The following is a 26,313-nucleotide window of genomic DNA, read 5'->3' on the forward strand; positions in this document are numbered from 1 at the left end:
AAAACCAGCAGGATATGCAGGGCACATCTCAGCTCCCTTTTTGTGGCAGTCTAGAGTTAATTCACAAACAGCTCAAATGACATCCTGACCCAGACGTGTATTCCACAGACAGGCAGAGGCACAGAATGGTTAAGCAAGAAAGTGCCCACTTTCTAAAAGTTGCATTTTCAAACTTATAAATTAAAAACCAACGTTACCAAAAGATATATTTTTAAATTATGAGTTCAGAAACCCGAAATATCACATTTCCATCTGCTCCCAATGGGAAATTGCGCTTATTTCAAGGTAATCCTCAGGTTACCCTAAGGGAGAGTTAGTCCTTGCAATAGTGAAAAACTAATTTAGCAGTATTTCACTATCAGGACATGTAAAGAACACCAGTACATGCCCTACCTTTTAAATACGCTCCACCTTGCCCAAGGGGCTCCCTTGGGCCTACATTAGGGGTGACTTACATGTAATAAAAGGGAAGGTTTGGGCCTGGCAAGTGGGTGAACTTGCTAGGTTGAAATGGCAGTTTAAAACTCAACACACAGGCACTGCAATGGCAGGCCTGAGGCATGTTTGCAGGGCTACTCATGTGGTTGGCACAATCAGTGCTGCAGGCCCACTAGTATCATTTGATTTTTAGGCCCTGGGCACACCTGGTGCACTATACATTAGGGACTTACTAGTAAATCAAAAATGCCAATCATCGAGAAACTAGTCACCAATACAATTTAGAGAGAGCATATGCACTTTAATACTGGTTAGCAGTGGTAAAGTGCCCAGAGTCCTAAAGCCAACAAAAAGCAGGTCAGCAAAATAGGAGGTAGAGGTCAAAATGTTAAGGGAGAACCCTGCAAAAAAGGGCCATGTCCAACACACACCTAGATATAAAGATAGGTAGAGGGAAAGGTAAAGAGAAATGGGTGAGTTCGAAGTAAGGAGAGAAACATGATATAGAAGAATTACCAGTTAATTTAATTTCCAGCTGCCTGAGAGTGTAATGAGAAAGGTTGGACATGCAAAGCATGCGCACTAAGTAGGTGTTAGGCATGACCAGCTACAAATGAAACATGAATTGATTTTTATGCATACTTTTATTATGGTTGGATTTGGCTGCCTCGATCACTTTCCGTGGGATCTTCTTGGAGGTTGGGGGCCCTGGGTAATTTTCCTGATATGAAACTGAAAGCAACAAATAAACTGTACTTTTACATTTGCACTGTTTCGCTGTGTTTATTATGAGTTTGTTGGTACCCATCTGCACACACCAATATACCTTCTGGCGCTTAGAAGAAAGCAGTGGCCATATCTCACCACGTAAGAAAACACCAATAAGGAAGAAAGAAAATGAACAATCTGTATGGGAGAGGTGTGAACTCCAAATATTTTATCAATCTTCATTTTTTTGTAAATCGTGCTACATTGCTCATCAGATGTAAAAGCTATCCCCTACTTGCAGCAGTCATCATCAACGCTGGCTTTTAGAGAACCGAGCATGACATTTATTTAAATTGGAATATAATATGTATGAGTCTTTCTTATATCACTCTGGTCTTGGAACCAACGATTACACAACGTTCTACTTTGTTACACCCCATCCCCCCTTGCAGGCAGGATGCCCCATGTACCATACATACTTCACCTTGTTGGGTATTTTTAAAAATCTATGGTTAAACCGGTCTCCTCAATATTCTTAAAAAGGTCACACAACCTGATGTTATGGTCCTCATCCAATTAAGCACAGAACCAAATGTTTTCCTTGAAGTTTGATTCTTTATTTCCCTCTCTAGACCAATTAGCGTTAGATAGTAGAAACACAGATGAAGGTCTTGACACGGTAGTCTTCCGGTGGCAATTCACAGCTTCTCTAATGATGATTCATGACATAGCTTGATCTGATGGCGTGCAGAGGGTAGGTCAAGCCTGGTAAACTTTTCTAACTTGTTCACTATGGGACAGATTTCAGCATGGTTTGGAAGTGGAGGATAAGTAACCCCAATGTATTCATTAAAATCACTGCAGATGACTTAACACCCATGTTGTTTTTCTGAAACAACAACTGATTTAAGATGGTATTTAGACAGAATATAGGAAACCCAAATACTATGGGACAAAATATTGTGTCAAAAAATCTACAACAATAATATAATGAAGGTCAGTTAATATTGGTCAGTACATTTTTACTTTATATAATTCCACATATATATATGTACCTTGACTATATATATATCTTCAAGATACGTAGATGTGGCATTAAGAACAGCAAATCTCTACTTACCTGTTGGCACTTACCTTGTCAATATTTTGGTCTTTGATATTTCTGACACAATATTCTGTCCTCACGATATTTGCGTTTCCGATAGTCTGTCAATGATCCTATAAGACACTAAAAACGGTTTCAGAGGTTCAATATTTTCATATTCAAATTAACAGCCCTACTCTGCCCTTAAAAGAGGTTTCTCCTTTGAGAACGTACAGCTCACCACATGTACCACTCGTTACATTTACCTGCTCAATGGAATGTTGAGCCATAACTCACCAAATTATCCATTCTGTGTGAACAACATCTACATACAACTTGGCACCATTATATGTTATCAAATCTTTGTTTATGTGTAATTCCTGTACTTGGTCTTCTGGTCTCATAACTATTATTAAAACTTGTATGTTCCTAAGATAGACATTTCAGATAGATATATATATATATATATATATATATATGCCCAAACTTTGGGTATTTTAAATGCAACCTCTGAATGTAGCTCTCATTGAGGTCACTGCCATAAGCAGGTGGGTTGATTTTTGATCTCTACAACGAACACCAAGCTCAACCTGAAATACATCTCAAGATAAAAACGCGATTGCTTACCTTCCATCCGCTTAACGGCGATTCGTGGAAGGCTGGACATACAATATCATACGAAACTGAACACAATCCCTACAATGCAACCTCCGTCTGTGAGTCTCGCTTTCCTTTCCCTCCAGAACCATGCACCTTACCATAGCTTGAAAGGTCTTTCACTCTCACATTGCCCTCTTTTAGCAATGCTTAAACCACTGCAGGCTGCAACTGCAAGCTGTTGGATTCTCCATTACACGTGTAACATCGATTTCTTTACTTCGAACATGACTTTTTTATTACTTTTCCATTTTTTTTTAATTTCTCTTTGGGCATTTGCCCCTCTTAGTCCCAAGAGCTAGTCGCTTCTTCAACTGCTAGTTATTCACTGCAGACTCTCGTAACCTAATCCATATTCTAGAATTGATCATCTTCATGCATTTGGGTTTACGTTACAACAGTCATTGCCTCCTTGGATGGTAAGGTCATTTGCCAGCCAGAGCATTACCTGCGATTTAAGACTTGTTGAAACAGAACTAAGAAATGGCAAAACTGCAGGAGAAAGAGAAATATAAAGATAATGTATTATGTTTAGTTGCACATTCACTGAAATACTGAGCCTCGGACACCCATTCAGACATCGCAGAATGTAACTCTATATTTGCCAGAGCAGGACCTTGGTTAAACACCTAAAACTGGCAATTCATCTCTCTAGAGACCGTTGTTCCGATCCTCAACGCAGACCTGGTATGCTGTAGGAAATTCTCTCTTGGTTCCTTCATTATACTGTTGACTTCAAACTCCATATTAACGAGCTGGGCCAAAAGTAAACATTCTAACATGGCTCTATAAAGAGAAGGGTGCCTAAGTGGGCAGAATGCCGCCCATAAAATTAGCAGCAAGGGATGCTCCTTTAGCTAAGAACTGGAAGTGACGTGTGCTCACAGACCACTCATTTCACTTTCTCCCACCGCACCCTGTCCCTCACATTTAATGCTGAGATGTAAATAAAGATGGGAGTGAGAAAGGAAGTGTTTCGCCAAAACCTATCCTTCACTTACTTCTCTCCCCTTCCACATCTGCAAGAACTGAGCCTCTCAAGCACAGCTATAGTAGGAGGAAGACCTGGAAACGTTATCAGTTGTTCTTCCAACCAACCCTGGCTTTAACCACTACTAAATTATACAGTAGGAAAACAGAGTGTCTCATTTCTGGGTGCTCCCAAATGCAAATTGCATTACCGTTGATATCTGCAACATATGATTGGACTAGGCCTTGTGAGCTTGCTAGAGTGCAAGAGGATTGGGCGCCACAGGGTGGTGGATGTGGGAGGATATTCATCAGCCTCTTCAGTATCCTGCACTAAGAAACAGCGTGTGGGCATGGGCAGGGGGAGGACCAGCAGCATTATTCCTTGCACTCACCTTCTCCTCTAACCATACCCACCTGATGTTCCTCGTGCAATTGACTAGCTTGGAATGGAAGTCACACACCCTCGATCTCAATCCCAACATTTCTTCCCACTGTAGCCTCAAACTAGGAGCTGGAACTGTAGGTGGGATCTGGAAGTCATATTAGTCCAGGACTCCCAAGTAATTTCCTTCCTGGTATCACCTGTAGGCATTTGACTTCTTGTTGGGGTCTGAGTGGGGCTGGAAAGGGCATCGAAGGGACTACTAGCCAGTCTCTATCCTCTCTACTGCAGCACAACCACAAAAATCAGACCATCAGATAGTGCTAGAAGCAATGAAAATTGTTACCAGCTCCTTTACATAGATCCCCCACTGGGGTCTTAACTAAAGTGTTCAACAGACATGAGTGAATCCCTTGCATACAGCTACATGAAGCTAATGTAATCCGTATCATAAACTGTATATATAAGCTGCCCTGCAAGTATACATTCTGGGCCAACTCAAGAAGCGACAGGTTGTCCAACTGCATACTCATTACCCACAATCCAACTAGGCACAGGATTTTCTGTGAGTTGTGAGCTGCAATGATGTGTGCTAGCTGGGAGCTAGTATTTATCTGCATGCAACCGGAAACTGGCTATGGTGAGTGCTAAGTGGGAATAGCCAATTATGTGTGTTTACTGAATGGGAAAGAGGACAAGCATAGATATTAGGGTGGTGGGAAAGAATTCTCAATCCACTTGCAAGTATTCCATTTGGGATTGGTATTTGTGTAGTCACAGAGGGACCGTCATTTATGTTCATTTCTCGAAACTCCTCTTGTGAATATGCTTTAATGGTGATCTTCACTTTTAAAGCTGATGTTGGAGTTTAGTTGGGACAAGAATTGCTAATACTCTGTATTATTCTCCTACAATCCACTGACCTAAGACAAAAATTTGGAAACTATGAGTTGGGATCAAAAGGTTGGAAATTGGGATAATGCCTTGCTTTTCCACTTCATTCTCCCTCAACACAACACTGAAATTTGCAGCTCGGTTGTAAGATAATGTAAGAATAATGGGGTAGGAATCCAAACGGTAAAAAAAAAATAAAAAAAAAAAAAAAAAAGAATTATAATAACAACATCTTGCAAAATCACATCTAATAATCTAAAACAACAGAGCATGCAGAATATCAGAGATGTTCCACATTTACAACGGCCGACATCATAATAAATAATGAATCAACATCCCTTAAGCAGCTTAATGCTTCTCTTTGACTTATTCAGGATATTTCCTGAAGGTGGACGGAGTATTTTGTCATTTCCTCCAAAAAAACATAAGCTGTCTAAAAGAAGTTGAGTTATATTTTTTTTTAACTCTCAGTTTGCAGATATAACTATCATTATTTGTACAACTTCTGGCTTTGAGACTAAACGAATAATGGGGGTAGGGATGCCCAGCCTGTAATATGCCCTTTGCCACCTCCAGTCTAGCCCCAACATAAAATTCGAGAATCAGAAGAAGGCAAAGTAAGAGGTAAATCTGAGAGGTGGGATCTTTGCTTTCAGTTCCATTGTATCTGGGCCACTACCCAGTGATTATCTGGAACAAAACTCTACAATCCCATATTTTTCTGATTTTGCTCAGCCTCCAAAATATTGCATTAGTTTGTAGACTTTGTGCCCTTTTTTCATATTTTCACTGGGCCGTTATCCAAAAAAAAGAGAGGGCTAGTGTCTACAAAGTGTCCAAAAGAAAATGCAGGTGACGAGTTAACGTAACTATAACTAGCGGTGCTTCCCTTTTGACTTTTCCCCTTCTGAGGCTTTACCACCTGCTTACTGGTTAGGGTTACTGGTATGCTACATATTTATAGACCCACCTTCAATCATTGTACCTAAACTAAAAGCGCTCTAAGCCAACCTAAATAAATAATTAAATTAAAAAAATATATAAATAAACAAATACATACATACATACATAAGTGGAGACAGCAACCCCTACCTACACACATATGTTATAGATGCCCTAACTTAGGAAAAGCATAAGAAACATGTTCGTTGACTGTTGCCAGAGGCGCGATGCTGTGAGAACTCGATACTGAAATGACATGTCAACTTCTGGAAAACAAAATGCACAGAATCTGAAAATGGCCCTATTCTACACTGACTTCCAATCAGCCACCAATGATGAGGGAAGTCTGCCACTCATTGACAAATTCCTTAAGTTGAGCAAATATTGAACATATATCAATGGCAGATGTCAACATTTTGAATAATGGCAGCACCATGGGGAAGGCATGTTTATAATCTACAAAACAGCCACCACAAGCACAACACAAATGCAACACTGCACACCAGGAACAAAACAACATAAACCAAAAATGACAACTCATTACAACACCACCAAATTAAATCACGTTGTCATGAAACAACATAACACAATACAGGTGTAAAACGCCACAATACAATAACAATATATTACATCACAAACCAAAAAACATATTAACACAATACAAAAACTCAAACACGTTTTTCAGCTATTGTATTGCTTGTTTTTGCAGTAGTGATGTGTTGGTGTGGGATGATTTTATGCATAATGTGTTCTGATCTGTGCTGATCTTCTGTTTTGTTATTGTATTTTCTATGCTTTTGATTTGTATGTTGTGATACACTCTTGTGTTACTGTGCTGGCTAGCTGATGTTTTGTGGTATTGAATTCCACTGACATGATGCGTGTTGTGGTATGTTCTGTTGTGATATGTAGTGCTGCTTTGTTGTGTTAGTTGTGCTTTCTTGTTTTGTTGAGTAGGGTTGTTGTATGCTCTGCTAGTTTGTGTTGTAAATTTGCTACACTATTTTGCTACTATGTCACTATGTTGTTATGCTGTAATGTTGATGTGCTGTGCTAATACTGCCTTGTGCTTTGTAGTTGTGCTGGTGTGTCCTCTTGTTGATCTGTTGTTGTGTAAAGATGGTTCATGCTATATTCTTGTTCTAGTGTGTTCTGCTTTTGTGTGTTAGTGTTGCGTTGTCTTGTTGATGTGTTGTATTGCATTGAGAATTTGGTGTGCTGTAGTTTTGCTGGTGTGCTGTTCTCGTGTGTGGTTGTGTTTTATGATATTGCTGTCCCCGTGCGTGGTGTCATTTAGATGTATTCTTGTGTCACTACGTTTTGTTGTACTGTGTTGTTATGCAGTGCTGTGTTTTATCCTTGTATTACTGTGGGATCGTACTGTATCATTGTACATTGATTTTGCTTGTTATGTTATGGTGTTGTTATATTGCTGTACCAAAACTGTTGTCCGTCTGCTTGAGCGCTGTCTCATAATAGCCTTACAACCAATACAGACAATTTCAAGATCTTGCATTCGACGCTACGCAATTCATCACTAAACAGACAGGGACAAAAACTGTTGGGGTTCGGTCCACAATTTTAGAACAAAACTGCTGTTCTGGCTTATTGTATCCGCTTTTCACCCAATAAAACCTTTTCTATATTACCATTGTATCAAGAAGTGCATCTTTTGTTTACTGCTAGCATTCATCCATAATGTTTTGTTGTATTCTTTCTGCATCTAAAAAACACAACTGCGATTTGCCCAGACCCGGTGTATTTCCGGTAACTGTGCCCTTTATTGAAGGAGCAGGACCTGCGCTATGTGGATGTCATATATCCTCCCTAGTACAGCAATAGGCACAGATCAGCATGTAAAACTACACATCCCTTTAAAGGTAGTAGGGTGATGGTGATATGGGACAATGCTGATATAAAGCCAGCGTGCCAGCTCATTTCAGTGTAATGTTCAAACTCATGGCTGCTACCTTACTAGGATGTTCTGTTTTCCATGCCGATCTACGCATACGGCCACACTGGGGATGCCATTAAAATATCCGTACACAACACTTCTCCTGCTTCTTCTGCTTGATATGACTTCGATGTGCAGTTGTGGATCTGTCCCCAGCTATACCAATGTTGGGCTTGATAAATGTCTCACCTGTTATGGAATGTAAGCCGGCTTTTCAAGAGTCTCTTCATTCCGAGATGACGAGGGCCTTCACTCTTTCCTTGGATACACTCACAATCACACACACACATTTCTTAAGAGTTATATTGTGGATAATTAATTTATGGGTTAAATGTAAGGGCGGTTTTCTTGTTTAATTATTACTTTATGGTATGCTACAATAACACTTTGTATTATACAGGAGCTTAAGTGCTGGCCCAACTCGGAGTTAAATATTTTAGCTAACCATCATATATACCCACCAGTGTGTAGGGCTGGTCTTGTCCTGTACACACCCCCAGGTAGCTTTGGTATTTATATACATTGGGATTTTAGTTCTGGTGTGTATCAGCTGTTATTACGGCAGTGACTTCCTGAGTGCTGTATGGGTGTCAATTTGTTTGTAAGTGATTGCCTGAATGTATGTTATATGTGTCTTTACGTCAGCTGGCCTATGTGCATAGGTAAAGCTCCTATGTAATACATGTGCTGTGTGTGCTTGCATGTCTTCAGCCAGGGTGGCCTTAAATCCGTTCCTGTAGGATCAGCTTGGCTTTTAGACTAAGCCTGTTTACATGAAAGCTGTGTCTGTTAGCCAGTGTGCACCTGTGACTATGCACGTTTGTATATTTGCATCAGTACATTTACCCGTGTGCATAGGTGTCTGTGTGCATTTTGTCCTGTGCGTGGCTGGTTTTGCCCATCTAGGTCTAAAATAAAGCTTTGATACCCTGATGTTTGTTAGCGTTTGCACTGACAGTTCACATAGTGCAGCAAACAGTTGTGCTGCATTTCATAGATGGGAAAGCTGGGAAGTGCCATATTTACTAAGATATGGTGCTGTTCGCCTCCCTTCATGTGCTGGTGCACTTCTGGCTGCCTAGCGCTACGACAAGCACCGTTGCGCCATGGGGCAAGGGTGCCTGCTTTGTGGGCAGGTTGTTTTTGTGCAGGATGTTATCCCTTCCTGCACAAGAACAATCCTTAGAAGCATATTCCTCTATCTACACGGGCTGCAGAATGCACCACATATCCAAATAAGTAACAAGGAGAAAAGAAGATATTTCTCATCGTTACAACTCTGTCGAGTAGGCGCACCATTTTGGCGCAAACTCAGGTTTACAAGTCTTTGTACATTTGAGTTTGCGTCAGTGTCCATGCTCCAACAATGTAATGCCTGCCTAAAGCACTGTTATTTTGTATTTACTACACGAAGCAAAGCGATTCCAATTCGATTTTGGGTGGCTTAGTAAATGCCTAAATGGAGTTTTCGGGGGGCTGCGCCTCAAAAGTGATGTATTTCTAACCGAGCAACATTCTGCCTCGAGTGCAGAGCAGCAGAGAAAGGGGACGCTGCCACTTTAAGAGCCGCCGCTGTGAGGAGAGGCAGCGTCTCCGCAGAGGCAGGGCGCCAGCTTCCCTTCCACTCCCCGTGTAGTCTGGAGTGGGCAGCCCGGGTCGGAGCGTGGACCACGGCTGCAAGAGAGAGGGGGCAGGCAGATGGAGAGATAAAGAGACAGGGAACGACAAAGCGACGAAGACGACGTTGGTGGGTGAGTGTCGGTCCCCAAATTCTGCCTCGTGCCCACCTGAGTGAATTAAAAACACTGCCTGTGCCGGGTCCTGAAGCCTGGGACAAGAGGTGATGTATTCATTAGGGGTCGCAGGGCGCTGAGGACGTGGGAGGCGCTACTGGACTGTTCTCGGCCCCGCTTCTCCACAGGGCTCTGGTTTCAGCAGTAGGTGCCTCTGCTCTGATTTTAGTGTTATGAATTACAATAGACGGGGGAAGAAGAGAGGGCGGAACAAGGGAAGGGAGTTGGGAGAGTGGAATGGGAGATGGAAAGGTGCGTCTGACTGACAGGTGCCATTTCCCAGCAGGATACGGGTCGCTCCGGACCAGTGGTAGTGAGGTGAGGCTTCTGGGGCCCGTGGCACCTGAAGGATGCTCGGGTCAGGGGCTGCATCACTCCGTGCCCAGTAGAAACAGGCTTTGGTAAGGCAGCACTGGATAATGGTGCAGCTGGCGCGCGGTCTCATTCGGGCACTCCGGATAGGTAAGGGCGAGGGGCACGGGCTTCCGATAGCCTCTCACACATGATGTCTCTAGATTCTTCTTCTGGGACCACCTGAGCAGAACCTGCACTTTTCAAGCCCTCGGGAAGATGCTGATGCTGCAAGGGTGGCCGAGTCGTGGCTCTGTGCAGTGAGCGCGCACCCGGGGGACCGCCAGGGGGCCGGGACTGCCCTGGAGCTGAGCTCGGAACCGTCACCTGAGGTGACAGGGAGTAGACACAGCTGGAATTGCTGCAGGCTTGGAGCACAACCGCTGGACATTTGGACCCTCTTCTCGACTGCCAATGACCATCTGGACGCACTTCACACATTGTTGTCTTCTGGACACGCGTACCTGCCCAGGGCCTCTTCCCATTTGTAACTGCACACCTGGCCCCTATTTTCTCCTGTGACTGTGCATCTGGGCCGTCTTGTGGTCTGTAACTTCACATATAGCTCTTCTCGCCGGCCGCTGCACACCTGGGCCCTCTCCTCACCTGCCAGTGTTTCTCTGAACTCTCTTCTCGCCATCCCGAGCCCCCTTCTCCCAGTAACTGCACGCCCGGGCCCTCTCCTCACCTGCCAGTGTTTATCTGGACTCTCTTCTCGCCATCCCGAGCCCCCTTCCCCCAGTAACTGCACGCACGGGCCCTATTTTCACCTGTCACTGCGCATACGGCCCTTCTCCTCGCCCCTGACTTCACATCAGGACCGTAATCTTATCTGGGAGTTCACTGGTGGATCTTCTCCTCCCAGTCGCTGCCCTTCTGGACGGTTTCTGCGCTATCACAGCTCAACGGGACCCTCTTCTCGCCTATGCGGAGCTCCCGCACAGCTGGACCCTCTTTCCCTCTGGGCGGCGCCCCTGGCCTTTCTCAGCCGTGCCCGCACAGTTGAACCCTTTTATCACCTGCCAGTGCACACCTGGACCCTGTAGTTTTCTAAACACTGCTCCTCTGGGATCTCTTCTGCCCTGCTCAGGACCCCTTCTCTCTTGTAACTGCCCACCTGGACCTTTTCAGCAGCGGCGGTCCCCCCGACTCTTCTCGCCCGCTGTTGCCCAGCTGGACCAACTTCTCGCCGGCCACTGCGCATCTAGGTCCTCTCCCCGTGAGTCTCTGCGCACCAGAACATCTTCCCAGCTCTCACTGTACACTACGCCCCTCGCTTCACCGCACATACTGTCCGTCTTCTCTCCCCCGTCTCCGCAGTCACACCTAGGCCCACTTTTTAAAGTGTTGCCAAACACATCTACCCTCTTGCGTCCTGCCCGCGCCGCTCTCTACTGCAACCTAACTTGCAACCTATTCCGACCAGCTCCTGTAACCTTACATCCCTCTCACCTGTCACTGTAGCTCAGTTGTTAATGTACACCTCGGCCCCATTCGTAGCCGAACGCGCCTAGAAGCCAGAACAAGTTGGTTCGGAATGCTCTACAAAGACTCCAAACAAATAAAGTACAACATATCCTCCACTGCCAGTGTAATATGGACCCTATTCTCACCAGTCCCTGTTAACCTGGACCATATTCTCAATTACCCTTCTAATCCAGATCCCGTTTCCACAAGCCATTTCTACTTAAACCCTATTTTCAAATTTACTGTAATCTGGCCGTATTTGTAACTGTAGAGCAATCACAGCCAATTTCAACACTGTTACTGTAGTGCGACCCTATACTCATTTGTCACGGTAATCTCACAACTATTGTCAGATCCCGCTGTAATCTGGATTAATTTGTCACTGTAATCTCAAACATCTCAGCGACCACTGCATCTGCCAATGTAATCTCCTTCATATTCTCATGTCACTGTAATCCAGTTTCTACTGTCATATGCCACTTTAATCTCAGCCCTATTCTCAGCGGCCATTGTAATATGCAGTAAATTCTCACCTGTCCCAGTAATCTCCGCCCTATACTCAGCAGTAACTGTAATCTGGATTCAATTCTCAAATGGCTGTGCGTGTCTCGATACAATTCCCACATGTCACTGTAATTTGCAGCCTATGCTCATTTGACAATGTAGTTTGGGTCACATCCTCATATGTCGAACAATCCAGTCCATACTCCCATCTGTCACTGCAGTTATGGCTCTATTCTAAACTGCTGTAAACAGAGCTCACTTTAATCTCAGCCCTATTTGGATTTATTTCTCAGCCGTCAGTGCAATGTAAACCCTACTCTTCGCTGTCACTGTATTCAGGGCTCATTTATCAAATGACACTAATCTCAGCCCTCTTTGGATTCACTCCTCGGTTGACACTGTAATCTGGACTCATTTCTCACCTGTCACCACAATCTCGGTCCTATTTGGACTCATTTCTCATCTGTTACTGCAATCTCAGCTCTATTCTCAGATGTCACTGAAATATGGACCCATTTCTTATCGGTCACTGTAATCTCAGCCCTATTCAGACTAATTTCTCACTGTAATCTTAGTTCTATTCTCAGTGGTCACCGTACTCTGGAACTCATTTCTCTTCTGTCGTTGTAACCTAAATTCCACTCTCAGCAGCCACAGTAATCTCTGCCCTAGTCTCAACTGTCACTGTAATCAGGACTCATTTCCCATCTATCACTGTACTCTCAGCTGTCACTAACCAAGATTCATTTCTCACCTGGCACTGTAATACCAACCCTATTTAGACTAATTTCTCTTCTGTCACTGTAATCTCAGATCTATTCTCAACTGTCACTGTAATCTCGATTGATTTCTCATCTGTTACTGTAATCTCAGCCCTGTTCACTACTGTGGCTAATCTGGACCCTTGTTTTGTCCCTCATTGCACAGCTAGCACTGGGCTTTCTTCTTGCGAGACAGGACAATGGAGGGGGATGCTTTATCTGACGCTGAGAAGCAGATGATTCGAGACACCTGGAGCCAGGTGACTGAAGACCCCCTCGTACATGGAATTGTCTGGTTCACTAGGTGAGTGCGAGCTACAGTGGACCCTCTAAAATATGTATGGCTTTTTAGGTCACGCCTATCATACAGTACATCTGTCTGGTTGTGAAGGACATATTGTGGGTTTACCAAGAACATAGAAGGGTCTGAAGCCCACCCATTGTTTACCACTGGCTGGTTTTACTGTCACTCGTTTTCCTACTTTTAACTGATGTTTTTTCTGTCCATCTTATGTCAGTCCCTCCCCTGAAGCATTGTCCATTTACTTATGCTCTTCTACTACTCACTTTTAGGGAACAACTTTTTTTTTTTTTAACCACCCTACAAGAATTCATGTGTTATCCAACTGTCTTCCTAGTGTGCTTCTCCCCCCACGCTCCATGTTACCCTCTCTCGCCTGTGAGTTTCTTCCCCGCCCCTTATGTGATGCTCTCGCCTGTGTGTGCTTGTCCCTTGTGTTACTTTCCCACCTGTGTGCTTCTGCTCCACCCTGCTTAACATTTCTTCACCTCTCACCCTGCCCACAGCACGTTGCTCTCTAATTTCCTGCCCATTTGCTTTTCTCTGCCTCTCACCAGCCCCTTCTAAGTTACTTCCCGCAAACCACACCTTTGTGTTGCTTCCCCCACCCATCGTGTTGCTTTTGCTTCCGCCCGCCACTTATAATAAATAAAAAAAATCTGCTTTCACAATTTTTCCCTTTTATTTATAGATTCAACTTGGATTGGTAAATACAAATTTTAAAAAAGCACCACATCATTTTGTAGGTGAGCGCGTGCATGCACCTACAAATTGACACAGGAGTAGGGTGAACAGGTGTCCTGGGTTTGCTGGGACAGTCCAGTGTTTTCACCAGCTGTCCTGGCAGGTTTTGGGAAATTTAGCTCAAGTCCTGGTTTTTACAGAGGGTCGACTGAAAATGGTGGGAGGTGATTATGTTCATTTTCCAAAGCAGAGATAGTTAGCAGATGTTATCATAAAGCAATTTAATTAACAGGCATTATATTGGTTTTAAAAATGGCATTGTTTTATGTTCTTAGTGCCTCTTCTGGAATTCTTATGCTGATGAGCTCTGTCGGTCTGTGTGCTCGCTTGAAGTAAAATTGTAGTCCTTTTTCTATTGTTTGTGAAATATCCCTGTTTTTGGCATTAAAATTCTGGTCACCCTAGACGGGAGGCCACGTCGTAAGCAATTTTTAAATTCATCTTTAGCTATGTTGCACAGTATTGGGGATGCTGTAAAGGATCGCTTAAAACCACTGCCAAAGTCAAACAAATGGTCAGAGCCAGATTTAAGGGAAAGGGCCCGATGTGTTGTTTTTTAAAATGTTTTTTCTTTTGAACTATACCACTTTACTGAGATAGAGCTCGCCCTGTTAGTGAATGCACTTTTTGAAGGGAGCCTTCTCGCTCTGGGTCTCATACACATCATTGTTTGTGTTAGTAGTTTAGGTTCTGTTTTAAGTGTGCCTTACTCCTATATTTCCAGGAGTAAACCACGCCTACCTATGAGGAAAACATGCAGTGAATCGAGTCTTCTAATGGTAAACTGTGACATACAAGCTACATAAATAATTCTATGGCAGTTACATTAATGCATGGACTTATGTCACCATGTTAAAAAATGGCCTTAAGTTACAAAACACACATCGTTGCTGGAGATGCATAACCCGCACAGACTTTCCGATGACTTGCAGGCTGCACACCGGTCTCAGAAACTGTATATTAACCACATTAGCTATATGAAAATGATTAGAACAAGTGCCCTACAGATTACACAAAGAACTCTGCAGAGAAAGAAAGAACCCTTTAGCACAAATGTCTGTGCCTGTTAATGTAGGTGTATATTTGTACCCGATTACTGTGCTCTGATGCAATGGAATGTTTGTAAGTAAGACCGCGTGTGCAGCCTTTAAAGTTGTTTTCCTAAAATGTATTCTTGCTCATATGTAAAGAACCTGGATGAACGTACAGAACAACCCACCACACAGACACAGCTGCAATCTGAGTGCTTTGAAGTAGGATCAGTTGTTTAGGGACAGGCAGTGCAATGACTGCAGTCCTTGACAGACGGTCTCCAGGGTAGTGTGTCTCCAGCTTGTTTCGGGTGGTAGATCTTGGGCAGCTTGGTGGATGACAATCTAGGCTAGAGAGTGACTGTTCTAGCAGTGGCGGTGGGAGACTTAGAACAAGTACCGCGATCCCAGGGCTTTCGGAGAGAATCCTGGGCAGCGAAGTGTCTTCAGTCAATCTGCAGGTGGAACAAGCAGATTTTCATTAATGTCCACAGTCAAGAAGACTAGGAAGTTTATACAAGATAAGTTAATTTATTGTTTTCATATTGTTTCATTATTGCATCGATTTATGCATCAAAAAGGAAGCTCTCTCCTGGTTTAGGAAGCTTACTTTGGAAGGCCCATACTACATCATTAAGAGCAATGACTTGCAAAAATATTTCTTTTGAAGAATCAGCAAATGGTAAACACCCAAGAATCAGAAAGTCGACAGTGAAACGATGACCTGGATGTCAGAAAGACTGAAAACTAAAAGCAGCAAGAATTTGAAAACCAAATGAAGTCAGACAACTCTTTTCAGTCCACATTAGCCTTGAGCAAAGAGCAAGTACTAGAGCTGTGGCTGGCAGACATGTTTTGGGCATGTTTTGGGCATGGCCAAGGCATGGGTGAAGTCATATGTGCTGTCTGGCTTCAGATTTCCCTACAAAGCGGATCTTTGCTTGAAGTTGGATACTCTGGTCCCTTCCTGTGCCGAGAAGGACATACCATCAAGATGGAGGTGGGGGGAGGGGGGGGGCACAATTTATTAAGAAGCAGAGCTTTGCTTGAAGTTGTATGCTCCACTCCCTGTGCCGGGTAGGACACCCCATCAAGATGGAGGTAGGGGGCAGAATGTAAAGGCTTGAACAATTACTGTTGTCATCTTGCCTCCTCCTAATAAAAGGAAACAATTCCACCTTTGGGAGTAAATGGCTTATCAGTCTCAATGATACCTCAACCCAGGGCTCAGGTCTTGACTTCTTAACAACATAATAGCCACAGTTTACATTTAAAAGCCAAGGCGATAGGAGAAGGGTGTTATGAGCACCATCATCTGAATTTTAATAATCATCTTACTCCACAACCTGGCCTCAAATAATCCCATATCACTGCAAAAGCAACTGCCTAAACACGGTGGCTGTGGTAGAGACCATTTTACTAACCCTACAAGACCTCACATTCAAAACTCTTGACCTTGCTGTCACCTTGCATTGTAGTGTTTTAGCTTGGCAGATCTGCACTGGGTCTTGTACCACAAGGCAGAGTCAGCCCGCATTTATTCCATTGTGGGACCCATTATGTCTTAATAACACCCTGACATACTGTCTTCACAAAGCCACGGGGCACTAGTGTGCTTTAGTACATCACTGCCCTGCAAAGAAGCGATTATAGCTGCGTGCCAGGGTCACCTGAAACTCAGAAATGAAACACCCCAGAATATGATTGAGAGACTCACAAGTTAAGAGGTGTACTATTACACCCCTCAGAAATGCTATCTGACCATTGATATAACTCCTGGGAATTGGGGGGCCCCTACAGACTAATCTTCGGAAAGACCTGTATTCAACGTGAGCGTCATTCCCTCGAAATGCTGAGTTTTGTTACAGCTGCAGCTACCGGAAGCTTGTGGAAGGGATACATACCACCACGCCACCTGCCATTACCTCTTCTGTCATTGCCAAGGAACTTTTACCCATTCTTTCAGTAGCTCAAACCCTATTTTTACATAAAATTTACCATCGCCCCTTTTTTACCTTTACTGCGTTGCTTATCCTGACACTACCCCAATCCTACGCGATACCAATTATAAAAAGTCAGTGATTTTAGTTGTGATTACATGGTTTTTAATTAATTTAGGTAATGAATCCTTATGCTAACCCTAGTTTGAAATCCACCAGTCGGTCCGAGGCCAGCAGGCGCTGGGCCATACTTTCTCTTCGAGGGATTTGGCTACCATGCTTATTCCATTCGCTCTTTGTCAACAAGTCGCGGCAAACGCTTAATCCAACAAAATCTGTCTTGGTAGCTTGTGAAAAGCGGAGAACATGTGATTTCAGCGAATAATTAACCCCGAATTGCAGAAAACCTCTACCACAATCCGAACCTGTATACACTGTATAGATTGCCCCACAAGCCTTTTAATTGGGTCTCTACAGCTCCGAAGTGGGAAACAGAAACAGGAAAGAAAAGAGAAGTATTAATAGCCCCTGACTTGTGAGGGTGACTGTGACTTCCCAACTACGGCACAAGGGGCACTGTGCATCTATACAGAAGGTGGGTTACGCGGACAGGGCCACACAATCCTAATTTGCAAATAGTCTGGACTAGACAACCTCCTGATATAACCTCTTGATAAAGAAGTAATTCTCAGTGCAAGACCATCACATTGGGTCCCTAATGAATCTTGCTGGAAAAGAAAGAAATAGACCTCATGAATCAGTCATCTTACCAAAGTTCCTAGCTGTCACATAAAGTGCTGGGCTTCACGTTTAATAACTACTCTGTTTTATGTCATTCCTTTCTCTCTCCTGCTAGTAAAACGACGGTTTATTTGAAAGTGCTAAACATTTACGTTGAAACTAAAGCATTCAAGCCTTTTTAAGTGACATCAGCCTTTTGGGCTGAATCCACAAAATTGTTGTCTAAGTCGAGGGCCAGTAACACCACTTTTAATATCGAGAGGTGCGAGGTCCAGCACTCTACAACCAAGCCTGTGCCTGCACGTTGCTTAAAAACCCCAAGAGGATGAGAAAGCAATTGTTTTTTATATCCTGGAAGTCAACCTGATTTCAGAACTGTATGAAACCATCCTTGCAGCCATCATGTTATTGGTGGTTCTAACTCCTAATTTGGTTAGGTCTAGTCAAGACCGGTGCTAGCAGGGACTGCAGTGTGGGGCCGTGGCCCAGGGGAAGCCGCTAGCAACTCACGATCACGACTGGTACATTCGATATATAGGCTTCTACTCCTTAAGAGGCTGTTGTGCCATATAGCAGGAACTGGCCTACCTTTTTCCTAGTTCAGCCCATAACTTGCCTCAGGACTATAGTTAAACAACACTACTATATTGAAGTTTTCCATCTGGGACCTCTTTTCCAATGATTGCCGTCCAGGCCCAAATGCATCAACGCTTTCCAAGACAAGGTGAACCTAACCCCGTGGAATAATGCTGGCCATAAAAGCAAACAATAACAGAAAGTCGACCACATAGTGCTAAGGAACTATAAATGCATTTGGAGTTGTATCCAGCCCCAGAAGAGACTCACACCTCTGCCTTTAAGAGTATATTTTCAGTGCTTTAATTCGGATAAAAAAAGTAGGGCTGTGTGGCCAATGAAGCATAACTATGGATTATTTACTGGAGGTACGGCCTACTTATTTAAGGGTGCAGCTTAAAACACGTGAACTAAAATCATTTGCATCACTTAGCGTGACCCCTGACCTGTAATTGGGTGCCTTTCTAGGACTATTCAGTTATTCCCTCTAGACATCTGACACAACATCAAGCATACACCCAGAACTATTTGTTTTGCCAGTGCTTGTTGACAGCATCAGATAGATGAATAACTCCATGATTTGTGTTGTGAATAATTAAACTGAAACGCCTTCAATTCTAGAAATATGAGGCTGGGAATTAATAATTAAGGTCTGTGGCAAGGTAGACGTCAGAATATGTCAATCACAACTTTTCTATGCAATCGCTTATTACTTAAGCCCTTTTTCTACTGACATCTTCACATATCACGTCGGCTTCTTCCTTTTCATCACTGCCTTTTAACGCTGTACTTCTGCAAGTATTTTTTGTAATTATCCGCCCTTTATCATATCCTCTCTCTCATAAAACCCACACAGTGTTCTCGCCCATAACTGAACTCAACATTTTTATTTTGGTTGGTGATATAAATATTTAGACAGCAGTATATATTTTCTTCACACACTTTCAGATAAAATGATAATTACAATTGGCACACACGTCATCGTTGTTCAGGGTGCTCTGCAGATAGGCAAAGGAGTAGGTGATCATGTAACCCGAACACTTTTATGAGAGCCACTGTGAGAAACTCCCACTAACTTCATCCTCAGCTACAGAGCTCTCAATCGTGCACTCAGAACACCCACCCTCAAACCGAACTCACCCAAACACCTAAAGGTGATTCAGTTCAAGGAATGCACTATAAAAGAGAACTATGTCACATGAAAAATACAGAAACTTAGCATCTGGAAAAAGCAAATGCTCTTAGGGAACGCAAGATGAAATAAAACATGTGAAACGTAAAGTGGGACTGCATCTATGACATCAATCACCTTTACGGTTTTGACAGTCATGAAGGACATGATCAGTGATTTTGCCTGCACACACAAAAGGACGTTGTAGGGACCCAATTAAAAAATCAGTCTTTAATGACTATGGTGTCTGAGACATGGCAGAACATACCCGATTTGAAGCCCTGTGCATCTTAGTCGTGCAGTACTAATTACTTACCGTTTAGTTATTTTCTCTTTACTTACCTGCTGTTTTAAGTTCTTTTCTCTAATTGGAGGGATTAAGACAAACCTATTCAGACGTCATTGTGGATGATTAGGCTTGGATTAGTATCACATTATTCATTCAATATTAGGAACAAAGTTCTTAATTTTTAAGAGATTTTGAAGTATAAATATAAAGCACTGGATAAGCTAGGTCACTTATTGTTTATGTATCCAAAATTCGTAACAAATGAGAACAACATATTTTGAGTCCTGTGAGGTTGGTGTAATAGTGAACTTAGAAGCAATCCATTTTATAAAACAGATTATGAATACGGAGGTAACAATGGTATTAGGCGTTGTCAAAGAAAACACTGTATCTCACGTTTAGATCATGTCTGTAATTTGTTTATAGCAACAAAAAACTGTCTGTGAACCAGGGCCCACTAACAAGTGGATCCTCCCAAGTGGCAAATAGAGAGAAACTTCCCGAGTGAATGCAGGATCCACATTTATACTGTTCCACATGCAGTTTCTAGTATCAATTACTTGTCTGAATTCTCACCAAAAATATGAGCAGGTGCATAGCTGAGCTCATGAGAGCTATAATTCATATTTCACAAGAAACATTAAATTTGGCAGAGGCAGCTGGTTTGCAAAACCTACCTCTTGCGTGCCAAGGGCGTGGTTCCCCTTCTTTCCGGGATGGGCACACCCTGTGAGCAGGGTTAGCATGAGGAGAAACACATGAAAGCTAATAGCTCCTATTGGTACGAATTAGAGTTTTTATATTTCACAGCTCTTTTTTTAATATGGGACGCAGTGGTATAACACGAAATGGCGTGACCCTCTTCCAGAATGTTTGCTGAATGAGTACTCCCGTGAAGGGTTCAGGACCCCTGCACTGCAGGAGCAGTAAGGGCCTGCGGAATGGCCGTTCTGAGATGCATTGATTATATTTAGCCTTTAAGCTGTTTATGTTCATTCTATTCTACTGGATAATAATTTGACGTAATTGACCTAATTATACACCTCACTCACTAACTTTACTTTGAGGCAAAGCCCTTCAGATGCTGATTCTGCATGAGACAGGGACAACAGGATGGTCTCTGTTTTAGAGCTGTCTTCCAATAATCAGGATTCAGTGGGCCCCTCAGAACTCTTGGCCCTGGTGCCACTACACCTGCTGAACCAACTGAAACTACACTCCAGCAGCTGCCTCTGAACGATTGAGAAAGCCAAGGTAGAGTCTTTCAAGTACAAACCTGGCATAAGATTGACTCGGCCCTTTCTGTACCGGCCGTTCAGATCCATCCAAAACTCGGTTTATTTTCCTTGCTGCTCGTCCGCCCTCGGATACAGATCCGCTGCAGAAGTTACCCAGTATCTTGCCAGTGACAGGTCCCCGGCAGGCAATCCATCTCTCTCCGGTTTTGATGAAGATAAAGGACTTGGCAGCGGGCGCGCGGACGCCATGTCAGTGATCGGGGTTCCTAATCCAGGGTGACACGTTCATTTATCAGCGGGGGAACCCTTCGAGGGCAGCGGCCGCGGCGCAGGCACTCCAAAAACGAGCAGATTGCGCCACTACGTGCGCGTCTGCGTGTGGGTTTACGTGTCCACGTCTACGTATAATGAACCAATACCTGAGGAAAAGAGTTTGTATGGCGAATGCAAATAGTGTGCGCTCCTACAAGGGAGTTTGTTTGCACAAGAATTGTGTAGGCCTTGTGTACGTTCATGAAAAGTGACTTCTGTGCTCACGAAACTACCTTATTCAAGGCGGGCGACTGTATACGTTGTCTAGTAATAAAGCTTGCATGTTTGTTTAGGTGTATGTGTGCCTAAGAATGTTTTTCCCCGTGCATGGACTACTGAATGCGCCTATTAATCTCTTCTAAGCACAGTGTGTGTATCTGTTAGTGCCTAGCCATTAACGTTTTCTCTTAGTCCATGGACCTGTTTTATGTGTTTTGGGATGCACTGGGTGCAGTGGCGTAGCGTGGGGGGTGCAGGGGGGGCCGGCCGCACCGGGCGCAACATCTGGAGGGGGGGGGGGGGGGGGGGGGGGACTCGAGTGCTAAAATCCACGGGTTAGGGGGCGCAAATTACTTGCCTTGCCCCGGGTGCTGACAACCCACGCTACGCCACTGACTGGGTGTGCATGTGATGTGAGCAAATCCGCGGTAGCTGGAATGCATGAATCAGCCTGAGACACTGGTAATTACTCTGGGCCGCACCCTCTCCATTATTCTTTGCTCATTGTGCTGCTACAAATAGGGCAAATCAGCCTTGGCCACACCCCAGTAGCAACAGTCAAACCTGAAGTGAAGCCTGCCTACTCTACTTTCTGTATTGGAACAGAAGCAACCCTAGACATGTTTGAAAATTAGTGAGGTGCACTTTGAATCTTATGGCGCACTGAACTGGGGACCCACATCGGGACTTATCTGTGGCACTTAGATAAACTCACTGAAAAGAAAACCAGCATTAGCAACGCTTTTTGCCCATGCAGTCCAGGATGGTCAAATAAAAAAGAAAGGCATTACGATGTGAATACAAGCATGTGCGCGTACACACCATGATGCTACTGGCAGCTGGGTCGGTCCATATGCAGAAGCATGCATGAAGATGATATATGCATGCACATGCCTGATGATGTATGCACAGGCTTGCTTTACCATGCTTGCGCACACCTGTGGTTGGATACAGGTGCTATTTTATTTTGTTTAATATTTACTATTCCAAGATCGCAGACGCCACTTGGCATTGTAAATATTTTAGTTGTGCAGCGCTTTTTTTTTTTTTTTTTTTTTTTTTAATGAAGTCACCAGCAGCAAATGGCAGGTTTTCCATAGTAGAAAGAGAGCAAGAAAACACATGCACTCTTATAAAGGGCTGAAGACAAAAAAGTGCTTCAATTATTGTGTGTAGTGAAAGGATACAAGTCATCTAATCAAAATAATGGTAAATAAACTTTGCTCCAGGGGAAAGGCAAACACACAGAGAGGAAGGAAAGTCATCCAAAAAGTAGGATGTGTGAAATTTGCTTTCACGTATTTATACAGACTTTCTGCAGAGTTCCTGGTAATAACGCAAAATGCGAATCCGTCATTCTACACTATATTTTAGCAGAAAATGTGTTCTCACCTTAATTTTTTATGGGAGCATGTATTTCACACTAAAATAGTGCAAACCCCCTGAAAGCACAGTGAACAGCTGCTTGTGTTCTGTTGTTCCAGTGAGTTCACAATACATTTTTACAGTGAAAGGTCCATAATCACGCAAAGTAGCATTATTGCGTAATTTTGGGAATTTAGTGCAACAAATGTGATGCAACATCCCTGAAATTATGCAAAGTATGTCAGTGTAATTTCAATTTCACCTAAGCCTACCAACAAGAATTAAGCAAATGAGAGTCACAGGGAGGCCAATCAATGAGAACCAGTAGACTGGCATTAAGCCCACTGTCAATTTTTTGTATTTTCCAAAAGAGGTCCTTCTACAACAGACCACTAAATGCTGTCTGTAGGTGGGACCTAAAAAGTTGATGGACGGAATGTCTGAACTAATTTTAACCCTTGATAACTAATTTGGGCTGCATTCCAGTCTATATTTTTTGTACACTGTGGTGCTACAGACGTGGGAAAACCCATAAGAATATCCATTTTTTTTCTGCACCCCAAAAGGTCAATCTAGCCCAAACAGCACAATAATTTCACTTTTTACACATCCACTATTGTATGTCTACCATGGTATGCCAGTGTCTGTTTCACATGCAACTAGCATTTGACATACTGTATTTCGCAGCCCTGTTTGTAAGCATCTCTGTGGGTATGCACATCTGGTATGCTCATGCAAAAGTGCCAGATGTGTATGTTTATCCTCTTATTTATTTTATTTTCATTGCACCTAAAGTTTTATACAGGGCAACCTCTGACACTGTAGGTAAGGGTCATTTGCCGAGTAGCACAAAGGGCTATCATCCACATATCAAACACCTTGCTGAAGAGGCAATTAGTTGGGACACTGGGCATATACCTGCCAGATCAGATGGCTTTTAGGGATTTCATGGATTTCACAGGGTACTCTCTGTGCTAGACAGGTACTGAGGGGTAAGGAGTTTGGAGGAAGGACCTTGGTTCATCATGCACTATTATCCTAGTATCACTATTGTCACGACTCAAACTTTTTGAGATGAACTGTTTCTGGGCCATCTGTGTCTTGGACACTAGTACCAAACTTGAAATGAAACTTGACTTTGGCCTATTCTTGCTTGCACTTCCACTGGAGGATGGGAGGATACACAGCTAATTTACAGGGACTACAGTTCTTTGAATGCAAGCCAAAAAATCACGAAAAAAACAGACACATGCTGTTGATTGCTTTCTATTCGGTGGCATCTGGAGTTCCAAAGTTCTGTCTCCTTTGTTCATGGGCTGAGAGCAGCAGCGAACAAGTAACACCTGGCACTCATCTTGTGCAGACCCCAGTCATGTGAAAACATCCAGGGTGTGCAGTAGCCAGGAGCTGCTTATAAGGAGTTGAAGTCTAATGTTTTCTTGCGCATCGTTAGCTTAACGTTTTGCTGCCAACACGTTAGGCAGCCCCTCTTCAACTGTTTTCAGAATCATTTCCCTTGTCAAAGGCAGTTGCCTGCTCCTGTCCAGCCTTGCTTCAATTATTTTCAGCTCTGCTTCGGTCCTGTCCAGCCCATTTGTCATTGACACTGTATGCCTCTCGCACAGTACACGGTCTTCAGTGTGCTGCTTTCCTGTAGCTTCTGGTCCTCTTTCTTGGACCTCAGTTCCCCTGCTCCTTTCTCAGATCTCTCCAGGCTCCAGCTGCTACCTTAATAATATTCACCCCCTGTTCACTGCACCCTGTTACTGTGCTCCTTTCTCCAGTCTCCAGGTTTTCCCTGATGTACAGCCCCCTGTTTATTCGACCTATGTTTCTTTCGCAGGTGTCTCTTTCTCCGTCTGTTCCCTAAATAATATACAGGCCCTGCTCCCTGCAGCTCTGTTCCCCTGCTTTTTATTGCGGGGATTCCAGTCTCTAGCTTTTCCCTAATGGCTGCACCTGTATTTATCGCCTCTGTTCTTGAGCCCAACTTCTTATTCTTTCCCCTGAAGTCTTTATCCCCTGCATCACTGTTTTCCTGTTCTTTCCTAAGGTTGCTGATGTCTACAGCCCTGGTTTACCTTTCTTTTCTCATCTGTCTTCAGTCTCCAGCAATTCTTAGAAGTCTCCTGCACCTGTCATACCACTTCAGTTCTTCTACTTCTTTTTCAGGTCTCTGCAGTCATTAGCTTTTCTCTGAAGTCCCTAGCCTCTGCACCGCTGCTGGTTTTCTTTTCTGTCTGCAATCTCTAGAGCCTCCGGGGGAGCATGTGCTGATTTCATATTTTGGAGCTTGTTCTGGTCTTACCTGGAAGACTCTCATACATGTCGCTGGAGTAGTTGCTGCAGGAGATCATGCAGAGGTCTTTGAGGCAGTTTGCTCTTCTCAACCAGGTATTTTGGTTTGTCAGGTATTTAGATTAGTCTTGCAGCCGTAGAGCTGTATATGCTGGGCCTGACTATCATCTCTGTCATTTTGACGTTTGGACTTTGTGTCTAGAGTGGAGACTTTGTTTTTAATTTAGGATTTAACCTTTGGTTGGATTAACTCTGTGAGGCTGGGGGCAAAGCTGATTTTGTTGCAATGTGTGTTTTGTGATCAATTCTTTTTGTTTTTCTAAGGAATAATATAGGGATTTATTTATGTTTGGATAAATAAATTGATCTTGATTAATAATTGGATGTTTGATATGAGAAGAGTTGTGTTTTGGGCTTTAAGGTAATTCACAGAGGCAGCAGAACTAGAGAAGATGCTTCAAGGGATGAACAGCTGTTAAACTGTGCATCATGTTATCTTGCTCCTATAATAAGGGCAGCTGTGTATTTATAATGACCCCCTAGGTTGAGAACTCCCTTTGTCAGGGGTGTCTGGTGGGTCAAGGATGAGGGCAAGTCAAAGAGAAGTGAGTTCTCTGACTTTGGCAGTACTGATCTATCCATGTTTGGGTGTGCAGTAAAGTAGTCCCTGGCTTGCTTACGTACCCCCCAGGCTTGTGGGAGAAACAGATCCGTGTTTGGATGTCATCAGCATCACGCTTATAGTAGTCCAAAAAGTAAATAATCTGAACCTGTACAAGGGTCACACTATAAACCTACCTTCAAGGGGAAGGGACAGTGCCGACCCTCGTGGGTAATTTATTGGAAGCTTTGGTGCGGCCAATAGGTAGATGTCACGGCCAATACGCAGATGTCGCAGTCAATAATGTCACGGCCAATAGATAGATGATATGTTGACCGAGTGAGATCTGTTAGAAAAGATAATGGTCCATGGTCTATCACTGTATTGTAGAAACAATTGCTCCCGCAGTGTAACCTTGTAGCATGCCTATATTTCGCTCTTAACATGGGTGCATTGTATCTGTCTTGTAAACATTTCACTTTAATATTATTTATTAACTAGCTCCTGCATTTCACCCAAACATTGTAACACGCTAGCCTTCTGCTGCAACATTATAATTTATAAACATTATGATCCAAAA

The 26,313-nt window shown here is 43.4% G+C and overlaps 1 protein-coding gene across 2 annotated transcripts in view; it reads left to right on the forward strand.

Annotated features, from left to right (window-relative positions):
* The first annotated feature begins 9,611 nt into the window (after nt 1–9,611).
* NGB (neuroglobin) overlaps nt 9,612–26,313 on the forward strand; it is a 71,088-nt gene continuing 54,386 nt past the window's right edge. Inside the window, exons 1-2 of one of the 2 annotated variants that reach the window (XM_069208419.1) lie at nt 9,612–9,782; nt 13,074–13,211. In XM_069208419.1, coding sequence (XP_069064520.1) covers nt 13,108–13,211 — 104 coding nt within the window. In that variant the 5' untranslated portion in view covers nt 9,612–9,782; nt 13,074–13,107. Of the gene's footprint in view, nt 9,783–10,022; nt 10,143–13,073; nt 13,212–26,313 lie in introns of those variants that run through there. The other variant, XM_069208420.1, reaches the window with a different exon arrangement.

Source organism: Pleurodeles waltl, chromosome 9, assembly GCF_031143425.1.
Source record: "Pleurodeles waltl isolate 20211129_DDA chromosome 9, aPleWal1.hap1.20221129, whole genome shotgun sequence".
NCBI classification, from domain to species: Eukaryota; Metazoa; Chordata; class Amphibia; order Caudata; family Salamandridae; genus Pleurodeles; species Pleurodeles waltl.